This window comes from Phaethon lepturus, unplaced genomic scaffold (assembly GCF_000687285.1).
Source record: "Phaethon lepturus isolate BGI_N335 unplaced genomic scaffold, ASM68728v1 scaffold40844, whole genome shotgun sequence".
NCBI lineage: Eukaryota > Metazoa > Chordata > Aves > Phaethontiformes > Phaethontidae > Phaethon > Phaethon lepturus.
This window is the reverse complement of record NW_010534800.1, coordinates 28,516-44,764: the sequence shown is the minus strand read 5'-3', so window position 1 is coordinate 44,764 and position 16,249 is coordinate 28,516. Positions and strand designations below refer to the sequence as shown.

The window sequence follows — 16,249 nt, the reverse complement described above, 5'->3', positions numbered from 1 at the left end:
TTTTACATGCCAATCTTCACTATCAACAGCCAGTTTTCCTTAAAGATATAAATCCATTTCCTGAGCTGACATGCTGCTGAAAAAGATCCTTAATCTTCCAAATTTCTGATGTGTCTATGCTTACATTTCTACAAAACTACTAATTAATTCCTTCAGTGAACAGAGTGATTATCCTTCACTCTATCCTTCTTCACACAATTGAGCTCAACTGGTAAAAGAAATATGCATTAATCCAGAACTTTTTGGGATATCTGATAAACCTAAAGCTTTGGACAAAACAAAACATGGTTCAATTTAAAGGGAAGTACTGCTAGCTGGATATCGCTTTCAATCCAAGCTCTTGAGCAAAAGACATGTTTACAATAAAAACAATTTCCTCTAGCATTATTCTAGGAGCACTGCCATGTACCAGACAGCTCCTCAAATCTGATGCTAAGAGACTGGTGCATGCCCTTCTCTCATCTAGAATTGATCACTGCAGTGCTTTGTGCATTATCATATCTAAATATATACACTCAAACTCTTGTCTGCTTGCAATTTGGCAGCTAGTGTTTCTATCCCTACTTAAAAATTTAGAGGTTTTCTTCAGTCTAATTAAAAAAAATAGTTCAACGCAACACTGATTTTTTGGAATTTAGTTATCAGTAACGGGAGGTACTGCCTGTGATTCTATTACATTACATATTTGGTTGAACTCAAGGTAAAATCAAATACACTATTTTAATCTTAAGGAACATAATGCACCCTTGACACATTCTTTTCAATTTAATTTTGTATCATTTAGAACACACACTGACTTTCTGGAAATCATTTGGAGTAAATTGTAAGAGTTCCAGCCACACTACAGACCAAATATTTCCAAAATATCATTTCAGCATTTGCTTCTAAAACAAACCATTTCTAACTCTAGAAAGAGTGCTAGTTATTCTTTAAGTGTAAATCTTTTTATGATGAACTCAGGTTTGTCACGTACAGTGTGTAATATATTAGTAAGATAGAAAATGTTTGGCTGAACAAGTGCTTCAAGAAAGTTATGCAGGTATTGAAAGACCATTGCACTAGGCAGCCACCACTAATACAACTGTACTAGTCCTTCTAGGGTTTTAGATTTTTACCAGCAAGGCTGTAATTAAGCACACACTGTAGGCAACAAAGAAGCCTTTGGTTGTCACTGAAGCTCTGAACACATCTCTCAAACCAAAGCTGAGATTGTTTGGTCTTTCAAGGGCAAATCTATGATCTTCTTGTTTGATTTGGCATTACTAAGAACCAGAATCCAGCTGTTCCTGGTATTTATTTATTCTGTGATACTTCACTTTGTTTCTTAGCTTCCTAGTGTTTATCCTAGACCTTCACAATGAAATGCTCCACCACAGTAAGTCAGGAAGTAACTTCCTTTCTATACAAATGACATAAATTTTGGTATATGAAAACAGGCAAGTGAAGATGGAAACATGTACTGTTGCTTGGCAGAGTATGAAGTTACTGAGCATTTTAACAATGCAATAGCCTTCACTAGCAATGTCAGACAAAGATTTACAATGCATCTAGCATGATACACATTTATTTAGAATGACATAAATGAGCCCACAAGACATGCTATGCTTTCCTCCTCTTACCTATGTAGAAGGTAATTCGAAGAATTCAAACGGGATTGAGAGGAGTCCAAGGGTTAACATTTAGAAAAAATATTTATGATATTTCATGTTTCAAGCATGACGTAAAAATTAAGTACAACTTTTTCAATTAGGTGTTGATATCCTACCTGAAGGTCTTTCACATTTGGAAACGGAATACCTATGGTTATAACTGCACGGGCATTCTCATCACAGAAATCCAAGCCTTCACTAACTTTTCCTCTGCATACAGCTATAAGGAGTGCTCCATCTTGAACAAGCCAGAGAGGAATATACAAATCATTCCCAGTGATAAACTGAATATCAGAAAAAGCTTTCACCAACATCTTTTAAAGAGCTAAATATTATATAGCATCATAAACCATGTATCATCCTGGAAAGGGTGAGTGGATATAAAAATAGACTTCTCTGTTAGAGAGATGAGATTAACTCCACTTTGATCAATACTATTGTGATTTTGAATATCAACTAGCAAAATAATTTTGCACTACATAATACAGTGGTACTTAATTATGCAAGAACCATACATATCTACAACAAAATATTAAATTTTAAACCTTAAATTTTGCACTCCAATAATCACGCTATTTATTGTTTGACATACTATCATTCTTTACTCTCTATACTAACATGTAAGTATTTTGAGGAGAAATCCTATAGTGGCTGTCAACGTAAGATGGTAAAGGAGAAGCCACTCTGCACCCTGCTGGACACAGAACTGCACATTCTTACACAGTTCACTGCCTTTTGAATATCACTGTTGGGATTGTGCATCACCCTGCACTTCCCTATATCTTCATGCAACGATATAAACAGAAGTTAATCTTTCTCATTTATCACAATAGCTTATTAGCTTAGGTTAATTTAACTGTTTATCCATACATTCTACTAATTGTTAAGCACTTTAAGAATTTTAAGTGCTTAAATCTTAAGATTCAAGAATCCCTCTTTTTTTGTAAAATTGAAGAGTCTATATCAACTATTTTGTAGTCTGAAGAACGTACCTTTTTCTCCTTTATATTTTATTGCATCATAGTATATTTTCAGCAGTTCATCAAAGTCACTCTTTGCCCCTCTTTGAGGCTCTGCGATGACTGTCTTCACCAGCTCCAGGCTTCTCCATAAGCCAGTGTGCATCCAGCGATCCTTTAATTTGTCCAACAGCTGAAAAGAAACAGAAAAATCCAGAAGAGCTGAAATGAAAGGTCAATCACTTGAACTGTTCAAATAAAGCACACAAAGATAACGCAAGTTTAGTGAAATTATATTATTCCGATTTTGTATTTATGAATACAAGTTTCCATACCGTACACTGTTCCACAGCTACGCAACACTTTGTAAACATGATGGCCACTAATTTTGCTGATTAGAAACAGTGCAGATTTTTGAGTTATCAAAGCAAAACTCTACATCTATGACAGCGGTCACTAAAGAGCATCTTCTGGTATTCCTCAAAGCAAGAGGAACATCAGTCGAAGAAAACTGGAAATTACCCATTTTTCTGATTATCAAGTAAGAGATCCATAAGTAAGATTAGAAGCAAAGTCTAAATTAATTTGAAACAAGCCTTTGTATCTTAGATTACAAAAAACAAAGTCTAAAATTACCATAGAAACTGGAGTCAGATGGGTGGGGGACATTTTGCAGTTAGCAGTCATCACATGCCCTTTTCTCATAAATTTCTAGACTGAATTTATCAAGACAGGGAGCAAAAAAGTCACTCTTTCACCTGACATGTTTGTCTGTGAACAGCACTGCCCTCAAGACAAAAGCAAAGCAACCAATGCATTTTAGAATGAACTGTGTAGATCTGGTTCAATGGACACGAGTAAATACTTTATTTCACTCCTTTTACTGTTCAGTGATCATTAGCACATCACCAACTCCTGTGCAGTAGTTACTGAGCTTCATAAATACAGAGATTTTAAATTCACAGATTCTGTATTAAGGGTTATGCTCTTAATTTGTCTGTATTTCCCTCAAGTCCACTCACTGAAGCCTTGCTCAGTATTTTGCTTCAGGCAACATAAACTGCTCCATCTGGAACCAGCACTTGCCCCAGTTCATTGCTCAAAAAGCCACGGCATCCCTTAACTCCAATGCACTTGCCTTTCTGACGCGCTCCACCCAAGATCTCAGGATCTTGAGCAGTTAGATTGTTACAAAATTAATCTGTCCCATATCCAAATATACAGTTTAAGTGCTATTGCGAAGCAGAACTAGTGGTAAGTAATTGTTGTCACATTTGACTTTACAGGGAGAACACTTGCAAATTTATAGGAAACTTTACAAGAACCGTTGCATATTTCATGTTCTCAGCACTAAAGATCTGAACTCAGTCAGATACTAAGTATCTGGATTGGTTCCTTTTGAGGTGCATGTGGTTCAGAGGGGACAAATACTATGGCTCTTCTTGAATTTTCACTAGCTTTGTTCAAGCCTCTATTCAGGGAATTACACTTGCTTACTACTGACGTGACACCATCTCCAGCAAGCACAGAAAGCCCAAGCGATGAACAGCAGGAAGAGTTTCCTACGCATACAGATGTTACGGTAGAATAAATCATCTCTTCCAAATGTGTCTGTCCTACTGTCTGTCCCCTTCTCTACCAGCTCTGTCATTTCCTGGCAGCATCCTGTCTGTAATCTCTTTTTCTATAAAAGGTCGTAATACTATGACTGAGCAATGACTGTCCATCTTGCCATCCACAGCCTGCCACTATGCCTTCAGTTCTTGGATATGATACGAAGATAATTCTGGTAAAGAAAAGAATCAAACAAATTATGCCTCAAAGTACATCCATTTGGGATCTGTTAGAGCTGCCAGTGACTGTAATATTATTAGCTTTCCAGATTTCATTCTTCCTTCTATGAAACTAATGTCTGGCTGGGCATTGACTTAGCAATCTATGCTAAATTCACTTCTAGCACTGCCTTTTGATTACCATGCAGGACAGAAGGAGGCCAACAAGATAATACAGACAGGATGTATTTGGGTATAACTGAATTTGACATTTACATACATAAAATTATCCATGCTTTGACTTCTAAGGGTCATTTGCCCCTGACTTTCTCCTCCTCCTCCTCCCACCTCAGCTACTGAAATCAACTGGTATTTTTCACAAACACACCCTTTACAAAGTGTTCTTAGCGGAAAAATTGTTTCTTACTTTAAGAGAAACCAAGTCTGTTGATAGTCTCAGAAAGGGCAAGATTCCTTACAAGAATTACTTTTAAGTAATTAAAATTAATTAAAATAAAGTAATTTTAAGTAATTACCTCAATTCCACTGTACTTTTCTCATATTTGAAAGACTTATAACTTATATTCATAGTTGGAAAGATGACAGTAGAAAACCTTCCTCCAAATTCTTAAGAAAACATCTTTTCTCTTTCGTGGGTTACCCAGCCCCTCCAGGCAAGTATCTATTAGACCATAATAGGTTCAGGTTTCTTTGAGTCACAGAATCATTTAGGTTGGATTAATTGACAGCAACCATCACAATAGAAAATCCACTGGTTTTCATGGAAAAGGGTGAATTATTCATAAAAATCTTTGGCAAGAGTGGAACAATTAAAACAACTCACACAAAAACTATTACCTCTTCCATTTAATGGAGTTTGCTGGATACGGAAACTTTCTGGTACCCAGGACAGCATGCACAAATGCCACAATACCCATGCTATAGACACAGCCACTAAAACAATAAGAATTGTGGACATGACAATACAAATAAATAAAATATAGAACACATACATGCCTCGTAAGAACTAAGAATCAAGTGCAGGATTCTCATAAAAAATTATTTAACTTCGTGCTGAAAAAGTGCAAATGGGAGCAAGATATAATGCCAGGAATCACAGGAAGCAACCATTAATGCCCACAGTCAGTCACTTTTTCTACCCAAGGGAATAATAGTTTCTGCAGTGGAAGGCAGTCTGTGTATATTTTATTAAATCCCTTAAAAATGGATTCTCAAATGGTTTATTAACAAATGGTCTTCCTCCAGGAGAGCAGAAAATCTTGTTAGAAGGAATCTGTCATCTTCCCATGCACTGAAGGATGTTTACCTTGATAGCTTTGTCCTTTCTGCAATTTAAAGACACCTGTAAGCTATGATCCACAGAAACTATGAGCTAAGTACTTTGATTAACTGTTCATCTTTGTCAGCATCCTCCTTTTTAGGCAGCTTTTGAAGCACTCTTGAAGTTTGGGAATGGGGGAAACTGTTTTCTCAACATGTCTTGCCATTATGTTCTGCTCCCAGACAAAATCCTCTCATCCTGTGTCCACGAAGGAAAAGTTTTGCCCCTTTCCATTTGCTGCTTTGTTTTATACAGTGCCAAAAACTGCATTAGGCGTTTCCCATGTTATGAAGCAAGACCGAAGGTTTGTTTAATGTATTTTACCCTAAGGCAAGTTCATTGTAATTTCCAGCATCTTAATGAGGTTCAGAAGTTAACGTGCAGCAATCAAGTTGCTGAGGACGCACTTTTTCTGCAGTATTCATTACCTCCTGACAGTGATTTCTGAAGTAGCAAATACCGGAGATAAGGGAGGGTCTAACAGAGAACACTGTAACACGAGGAGTTACTTTTTCGGGTTTAGTGTTCCCTAGCTCTTGCCCACTACTAAATTTCTTTACATGGAATTTTCGTTAAATATTTCAGCATGGATTCGTGTGACGAATGGATTGCACCTTGCCAGCAGAGTAAAAAAGCATCACAGAAATAACCCCTCCTCCAAAAAGTGCTCAGGGAGGCTATGGAACATGTTAAAATATGAAAGGATGTTCAAGAGCAGTACAGGACAAAAAGGATAGTGACCTAAGCAGCACGTGACAGCAGAGTAAAATAACTCTGGCTTTATTGGCTAGTTTAACAACTATTAACTATTTAATAATAACTATCAGTTACAATTGTACTGTATATTCTTATGCACCTTTAAAAATATATGCTGTCTTGTTACCCATACATTTATATAATGACTGAACAAAAGGCATTTCAAGACGCTCAAAATTTACGCAAACATCTTGTAACCTTCTTAAAAGTCTGTCATTATACACTAAAAAACCCACTTCTCCAAATTCAGTATTTTTCCATCCTGTTTTAATGATATGAACTTCCACTCTTCATTGTTATTCAGATATAAAGGGTAGCTGGGGGGAGAAAGGAAACAGCCATTAGGTTTTTCTTAATAAAAATCGGAGTATTGGCACCACTGTTAGTGCAAAAAGTCAGAGATTCCCAAGGGACTAACATTGATCTAAAAGCCTTTTCCCATGCAGAGCTCTTCATGTGTTTGCTACTAGAATTTTCTTTTTGAATAAGCACTGCTTCAAATCAAAGTGTGTCTCCAGTGGGCTGGAAACGTGTTTGAAGGGTCAAATAGAAGTTCTATATGCAGTCAGCACAAAACTTCAGAAACGAAAAACAGGCATCTACGGCCGACCCAGAGGCTGCGCAACAGGACTTACTTCACTTGAGTCCGTTTTGGTAGAACTAGGAGGGCTATGCCACACTTGGGACTAAAAGAGCAGTCACTAGCAGAAAACAGGGTTATCGTCCAAACCACCAGCACGTAAAAGTGACACACAAAGAGGTACAGCGCTGCTATAATGATGTACTCTGACATAATCTTTTAAATATCGGCCCATTAATGCACTTTCTAGATAGACACCAAAATTCTACATGTACATGAAATGGAGTGAGAAAGAGGCGGTGTCAGTTTTAGAAGCAGCTAAAATCTCATAATACAAACGTTTTCCCTTTAATTTCAAGGCTACTTTATAGGGTAGTGTGTTTTGTATTTTTAAAGTGTAATATAGACATATGCATCTTAAGATCATTTCCAGCTATGGTTTGTAAAACCTGAAGTTTCCCGAGACATGCCAAATGGAAGAGATTGGCCTGGGCCTTTCCCTGCTGAATGCCTAAGAGAGATTAATTATAGAACGTATTTCCAAAGGGAATCTAGGCTAAACTAGAACACTACAGACAGATTAGAGATTTCAAACACGGAATAAAGGGATCCCCCAAAGCTCTGGCAGATGGAGAAGAATATGCTTTTACATCTACAAAACTGAAGTACATCCTGTTATTTTCCTCGTACACAGACTAGGGAAATTACATTTTACCTCATTAAACAGTTTCTTTTTCTACGTAACTTTGGAACTGCCTTACACATTTACTCTTTTTTAACTTTGCAATACCAAAAACATGTTAAGAAGCTGCAGATGTATGTGCCCGTATCCAGCTGCGCCTCTCTCCACGTACAGGATGAACAACTGTTTCAGCAACCATAATTAGATTCAGAGAGAGACAAGGAAACCTGTTGAATTGTGCTCTTCTGGTCCTTTCAGGATCTTACATTGTGAAAAAGGCCACAAATTCCCCATTACACAAAACCAACCACAAAGTAAAGAAAATGTATCCAAAGGCAATTCCAACTGCCGAGAAATCTAGACAGGATGAGGGAACAAAACTAAAACCTACTCATTTAAATAAAACAATAAAACTTTTTCTAACACATGCTGCTCCAATTTTAAAACCAGTCCTACTTCTACTCTCATCTGAGTCATACTTAAGCTTATGAAAATGAAACAGGTATCCCTGCATATTTTAAACATACATTAATAAGGTCTTATACCTTTCCAAAGTATGCAACACTTAATGTCTTATTAGCATTTCAATTTCGATAACACATTATAAAAAAGAACAAATACATCATAAAATAGACCACGGGAGATGCAAACCTGCAACTGATGGACATTGTAAGTGATTTGGTAACAAAAAAAAGTTAAATTGCTTAGAGACAGTATTCCAGACATCTAACAATAAAACTTATTGGTATTAAATAATTTTTGCTCTTTGCAAAATTTTTTAATTAAAAGGTTTTCATTGGTCATTAAGAATGTGCATGAGGCAAAGTCTTTTAAAAACATACTACTTAGGACAGGGCTCACCAGCAGTGTGCCTAACATTTTAAATAGATTTTCTTTAAATTTTGAGATGTAAATATAATTTATACCTTCTTCAGTAACAGAAGACATTAATTCCTGTATCTTTCCGCTCCTCCTTTTCCGCTGATCTCATAAACCCTGTTTTGCTTCAAGACATTGAGTAACTCAGTCCTTCAGTGAGTGCTTTTATCTTATCTAAGCAACAGGAGGAGGCAGTGGAGTGGACGAGGCAGAGGAGTGCAGATACCAAATTTATACATTGAGTTTTATCAAATGTTTTTGCTTCAATGCAGTGCTTGTATCTTGACAGAAAAATAACAGGTGTCAAAACCAAAGAGGCGGCTTTTTTTTTCTTCTGCATCTACTGAAAAGCCTTACATACAGAGAGAATGTCAAAAAGAAATGCAGTTTTCTTTTCTCACTACAAAATGTTTCTCACTATTTGGACTGTCTACAAAAAAAAAAAAGTACTGACAAGTCAACCTGCATCTGCATCAGCTGCCTCCTCTCTTCCTTTCAGTAAAACAAAACAAAAAAACTATATGCTCTGACAGATCCTTCTACAAATTCAAGCTATTAGGATGGAGGACATCATATTTTCCACTAAAGTAATCCTCTGATGATCTCAAGGCACAGATGTTTTTATAACGTATCTAATTCCATAGGTATTGCATTACCTTTAATAAGCTTCCAGGATGATGCAGTTTGCTGAGTCAGCTGGTTCGCTACAGCTGTGACTTTTTGTTCAAACCACTCTCCCAGTGGTCTCAAAGCTCTTGACTGTTCAGCATGACGGTTAATTACCTGGTTAAATGTTCTACTTCTATTATGAAAGAATGAAACTGTCCCTGTGTTTGTGATAATCCCAAAATACATTCAGTTATTAAATAAATGTGTTTAGTACGTTGCTTAAACACTAGCAGCCTTAAATTCATGTTATTTCAAAGTAACCCTGGAGAATGTATCTGGCCAGACTCCACCCGCTTTTTTCACAGCACTTACCTACTGGTATTACGGGCTCGTATTAAATGAATTTCTTCAAGAACTAAGATGTTTTGGAAAAGTATAGAATTAGCAAAAGTTATTTGACTGTTCTCTGAACTAAAAGGGTTGCCAAGGCTCCGTACTAAATGACCCAAAATCCTGTAGGTAACTGACCTCCAGAACTATTGGAACTCTTCAATTTGGGGGAAACCACAGTTTACAAAGCCAGTGTGGTGGCATGGGATCAGTAATTAATTCTATTTCCACCTTTAATAAAAAAAAAAAAAAGTCCTTTGTGGTTAAAAGTGAACACAAAGGGAACAGTAGAAGGAAGAAAGTAAATAGAAGAATGAAAAGGGAATAAAAGATTGAAGGGACAAGAGATAACTGCCTGGAAGGATTCGTGTGAGAGGAAAATGCTACGTTTCCTTCCAAAAACAGGAGGGAAAATGTCTGGGCCAACTAACCAATAAAATCTAATGTCCATTACCCAAATCTTTAAAATAAATGTGGAATAGCATTCTAGAACTATTAAAATAGTACTATAAAAAGTACAGTGTCCCTTAAAAAGTATAAAAGGTCACGCGTGAAAAGAAAGCAATGAAACCCAGTAACATTTATCAACATAACCAAAAATATTACGTGCTTTCAAGAGGGCTGAAAGAATATGCACCTTTTGGCAACTAGCCATTTACCAAACTGGTGAGCTAATTTACATTTAATCTTTTTTCCTTCACTCTTTCAACAGTGCTTTTATTCTTAATCTCATTTCTCACCGAAAAAAAAAAACCCTCAATTTTGCTTGACACCCAGACATTTGCACTGCACTAGGTTGGGACTATACCAGCCAAGAATAACTTAGTTCATTGAATTATTTAAGCAGTTGTTCGCACTCAATTAGATTTTCATGAAAGGTTAAGCAATAGACGGATTCGCAGAAACCTCTTCATGTTTAAGAGAGGCAACTAACGTAATACAAGGAGGTATTTAAAATTCATTCTTTTGAATTACTAAGCTGATACAAAATACTGATGCATCTATTCACAAAAAAAAGTATTTTAAGCTTCAGATTCTATTTTCTCCATTTCTAATTATAGCACATTTCATTTAAAGACAACATGAAAATATCTGTGCCTAAAGTATTTCACTTGTGAAGTAAAATCTACTTTCAAAATAGAATGTTCATATCCCACTGTTAATAGGAAACTGGAGAAAAATACCAAATACCCATATAAATGTATATATACACAGGTAATCTTTTCTTTATGTACCAAAAATAAACTGATTTAATGCAGCATTTTAATGGAAACAGGCTACACAAAGATGTTATCCTTATCAAGGAGAGGCTATGCCTCCTTTCTACTGCACGTTTCCCCAACTATTTATTATCATCGTGGGGCTATGACCAGCAATGCAAAGATGTGCTCTTCTGAACCAGACTTGGTTTACAGAGTACTAACTCCAGAACAATATCTGTGCGATTTCCTTTCCCAAAGTGTTACAGAGCCTCTGTAGTGAAATGCTCCGCAATCGCAAAACAGGAAAGATTAAAAAAAGAAACATTTTTTCTGCTGTCAGGAAAAAGAAAGCATTTCATTGTAAAACTAATAATTAAAGAATACAGTGATCATAATATTGTCAGACTGATTTCTTTGTTTTAAGGAATATGAAGACTAGGCAACATAGAGAGGAATTTTAATGTGGAAAGACCTTAGAAAAGTTCTGAAATAAAGTAGACATTGTGAAGGAATGAGACCAGAACGTATGCTCAACTTCCAGAGGAAAACACACATTCCTGTCTTTCCCCGCCCCCCTTTTTTTTTTTTAGAACATCTCCTTTTCAGCTGATGAGGAAGATGTTCTAATGTGTATTTAACTGCTAACCCTTACCATCTGTTACAGGAAAAATCAAGCACGTAAAATAAGAACGCATATATTTGAAGTGAAAGCAGTTAAAAGAAAAGTGATTTTAAAAACTTAAGCTGCACAGACAGTCATGATTCCAAAATGGAAACAAAATCACGGAAGTTATCAACGCTCAGCAGGTTATTATCTTCTATAAGAAAAGTTATTTTATTGGAAAGCCTTCAATGGTCCAGAGATGGAATCCAGGAAGCTGCGAAGGGACCTCGACCCAAGTCACACATTTATTCTGACGTTTTACGTCTCTTCCACAGTTATGAAGAAAGATCACACAGCCTTTTAATTTTCCTAACAGGTGGTCTATATCATGGAGTCTTTCCTCAACACATCTCCCAGGAGAAAGTTGCCCTCGGTGGAAATCTGTATCACTACTACATGTGCTATTTCAAGAGATTTTTCACTTAGATCTCTCTACCATTTCTTCGCAACAGAAAATCAGCTTGAAGAATAAAACTTCAAAAACATCTAAGTCTCTGTGTGATTATCAAGAACTTGTGTGAAAAAAGTGTCTTTTTAAGTACTTATTTTCTCAAGGAAAATTTTAAACAAACATGAAAGAAAAAACAAACATTTAGGACCAAGACTCTATGTGTTGAGATACCTACATATGGCAGGAAATGCGGGGTAAAATCTGTGCTAGCCTACACAGACCCGGCAGACACACTGTGGGGAAAAAAAATACAGAAAAAAGATAAAAGCTACCATGCAACTCAACTACATAATTAAACTAAACCCTGAACATGGTGAAAAACTCTGTATTATGAACAAGATTCTGATCACCATGTGCACACTCCAGCACAATAAAAGGTGAATAATTCATAATCACTTCTAAAGAAAAAGTATGCATCACTCAACTTGAGGGAAACACAGGGGATTTCACTGGTATGATTTTTCTTTAGGGACAATGACAAAGTGCCGCTCACCAGCAGGAAACTGAAGCACTGAACTGTGTTCCATGTGCCATAAATCAACACTGCAGCCTACAGGATGTCTCTCTGGTACCAACATACCATCAATTTTTCAATAACCTCCTTAAATAATGGAATATGTGAACGGCGACAACAGTAATGAAAAATGAAATGTTTTGCACGCCAAAGACTGTAGAATAACATGGTTAATATGTTGCTTCTACAGTTAAAGAAGCTTTTTTATAGAAAATGATTAAAAAAAAACCCAACATGTTTTACCACAAAACAATCTCAATAGTCTTTGAAGTATTCAGTCTTTGAGCTCCATCATACCTGTTTCTAAACAACCTGGTTCAAACTAGTGATTCTTCTGTGGTTTTAAAATTAACCAAGACAACAGCTTTCTGTGTTACAAGAACTGCTTGTACATTCATTCTAGGCTATCATTACACTCTCACATTCCAGTGAGAAAGCAATCCTTCACGCCAAAAAAAAAGCTCTCTAGAAAAATTTCTTTTTAAAAGGACTGTTCAGATCCTGGTCTGGAATCAAATACAAAATTATTAGCTGTTCATGAATTAAGTCAGCATCTTGGTCTTCAGTCAAAAACCAAGCTCAGTCATCTTTGACCTCTTTTTTTCCAGAATAAAGAGCGGGGGGGGGAGGGAAAGACAAGGTTGTCTTAGTGGCACATCAGCAGTGAAGCACAGTACCATCTGGGACAACTGATTCACACAGACGTGCAGCACAGTCCTAGGCACGAGGCCGACCAAGTCCACGAATGCTCACACAGCAAATGGGGGCAGACAGATGCCTGTCACGGGGAACTGACTCCACGAGTGGGAGAGTAACAGGTTTTAGCTTTTAGTCTTCTATTAACACCAACAGAAAATATTTTAAAATTTATAGAAGGCAGTTTATTCCTGTAGTTAAGTAATTTGAAGGAAGTTTAATAGTCTCTTTACTTTCTCAGAAAGTTTAGTCATTTTTCCCTTGTTGTACAGCAAATCAGTGCACGTAAAAGAACTAAGACGATTTTGCAGCAACAACCATGTATATTAAGCTCGATGTTTAGCTCTGAATAGGTAATTAGATAATGATAAATTATGATAACAGGGAACGAAATCGGCTCGGATTCTTGGAGACATCTAAAACCTCTGATTTGGGAAGTAGGACCATTAAACAGAGAAATCAGTACAATTCCAGAACTAAGTCAAAGAATGAAGCAAAAGTTAAAATACAGAAATGCAAAGTGATAAAACTTTCTGCAATCATGACAACGCAAATGATGACCCTCACCAACGTCACCAGTATTAGAAACATGCACTTCAGTCAGCAGCAATTAAGGAGGGAACAATAAGCAATTAATCTTACATAGCAAGAAGCTATTCCATGACTTTACTAAAAAATTTTAAAGCAATCTGCCCAAGTTAACTAAGTATATAACATTCCTATAACAAGCGAGATATAAGACAGGGTTCCGTAGATAAAATAGCACAAATAATACGAATGAATGGGGAATGGTTATCTATCTCACAAAAAGAATCTGATGCTGGGGAAGAAAACCTGGAATCAGGATCCTTAAACGCAAACTATACCATAAATCCAGCGACCTCACTGGAACCGTGCTAAGTTACGCTAAGTAAGGAGCTGGTTTTCTAGTTTGGGGAGGTGTTTGGATTTTTTTTTTTTTTTTTAATTACATATGCTTCCTTCCCAAGTGAAAAATACATATCTGACCTTAGGTAACTTGGACGACCTTTTTCCCAACAGTAAATGCTCGATATACCTTCACCATATATACTACAGTTTAAAAAAAAAAAAAGTAAAAGAAAAAAAAAAAGCTAGTGTATTTCTTCAGAGTATGCAACTCCATCTCCTCTCCATGACAAAAAAAAGTAGGAAGAGGGAAGAACAACAGACCTTTCAGAGTACCTGATTCTTAAGAAAGAACGTCTCACCTCATGATCAAAAATAGGAGGAAAAAGCTGAAAACAAAGTTTCAGATGTAACACACTGCAATTTGGCTACTAACCAGCCAACTGGCTCTTTTGTAAGCCATAAAACAGAAGTTTTGTTTTGTGCAAGTTATGTTTCAAAACATTTTTGCAAATTTTGCACTGTGAACTGAATCAAAATGCCATGAATACTCTTCAAAATACACCACCTCACCAACTACATTTTGTCACAAAGCTAGCTTACCCAATTAGCAACTAAGCCTAAGGCATGATTTTCTAAGACACAATTTCATAGGCTTTCTGACTTTCCAATGCAGCAGATTTTTTCTCAAGTTAAAATAGCTCAAGTGTCCCTTTCAATACATTGAATATTCAAATTCTTGCATATCCTGTTACGTTGCTGATACAGAACATTCTACCTAAATATGTGCTTTCAAGTATATTTTATCTCATATATAGTGGTTTTGACACATGAAGAAGTCGCATCTCTACCACATCAGGCAATGAACCTCTAAGATCTGCCAAAGGGACCAGGAAAGCTGCAGGTTGCAATGGTACAGAACAACAGTAACGTCGAAGTAACCTGTGCAAGTTACACTTTCTTCTTAAAAATAATGTTATTTATGAATATTGTTCCTTATTAAGAACTACTGTTTTCCATCCCACTTTCTCTGCCCTTCATTAAAAGCTCTTGAGGAAAAAACACGTGGTGACTGTAATTGTTATTTACTATTTGGACTCCACCATTCACAGAGTGAAAATTTCATGACTGTGAAAATTCATTTTCAATGCAGTTACTACTTAAATGGTAGGAAAACCGTGCAAGCAGAAAGTGTTAATTACAACTGAAATTGGAGCATGTGCTAACTAGATACAACAATTCAGCTTGCAGCACTTTGACAAGTCAGAGCTCAGAAGTGAGAAACAATAATAGATTTTTAGTTTATTTTCCTGATGCTGTATGCTCAGGGTATTTAAACTAACAGCATAATAAAATATTAAACTGCACAGCTCTAAGGGTGTGAAATTCACAAGCAAAATACTCATCTACCGTATGGCATATAATTTTTTAGACGTAATACCCAATAATCTGCCACAGACTGTCGCTACAGATTCTACTCTATACAATGTGCAGATGCTATCAGAAAGTGTATCTGCTCCATGTAAAAAGCAAGTGCCACAGGGCACCTGAGTAATTGCAAGTCCCTTGCTGGTCACGGTAGCAGTTCAGTAAGCCACGGAAAGGATACTTGTTCATTCTTTGTAGCCAGTAATTCAAAAAGATAAGGTTGGACCCAAATCACACCTAGAAATTTCTCCTGAGCCAACAGCACCGAACTGCTGCAACACTCAGTCACAATGGCCGTTGTGTACTCGAGGGGTGGTTGTGTGTAAAAGGGTCTGACTGCAATGAGAAGTACATACGAACAGCAAATGGCTCTGCCACTCCCACAGCTTCTATGGGTTTCCACAGAACGCGACGTCAGAGCAGTTCATTCCTTTCGTATCACTTCGCCCAAACTTCCATTCACCCAGACTATTCACTTGAGAGTTACTGGAGTAACTCTCCAGTTCATGTGGTCAATATGCGGTAAAGGCAGACTCAGTTAACGATGCTGCAATTTCATACTAACAATTGTACACTGTATACCATATTTCATAAAAAGATCAGAATTTCCAGATTGGTATCTTTTATAGATTCCCATATTAAGGTCAATCGCTGAAAAACGGGTTTTAAAAAAGCACAGTAATGTTTCATCTCCGAGACTGAGCTCTAGCAGTAAAAGGGATGATCACGCTCCCTTCCTTGAGTGCACAATATCATCTCTTCCCTTGAGCTCTCTCTGACACTTACCTGCCTCCAGGTGAGTCAACTCG

General features: G+C 36.8%; 1 protein-coding gene across 1 annotated transcript in view; it reads right to left on the bottom strand.

The window, feature by feature from the left end:
• Window positions 1–16,249, bottom strand: part of BRIP1 (BRCA1 interacting protein C-terminal helicase 1) — a 60,156-nt gene that overhangs the window by 16,896 nt on the left and 27,011 nt on the right. The window contains exons 14-15 of the mRNA XM_010285615.1: window positions 2,642–2,801; window positions 1,766–1,887 (exon numbers count right to left, since the gene is read on the bottom strand). Of these exons, the coding sequence (XP_010283917.1) occupies window positions 1,766–1,887; window positions 2,642–2,801 (282 nt within the window). The remainder of the gene's footprint in view (window positions 1–1,765; window positions 1,888–2,641; window positions 2,802–16,249) is intronic.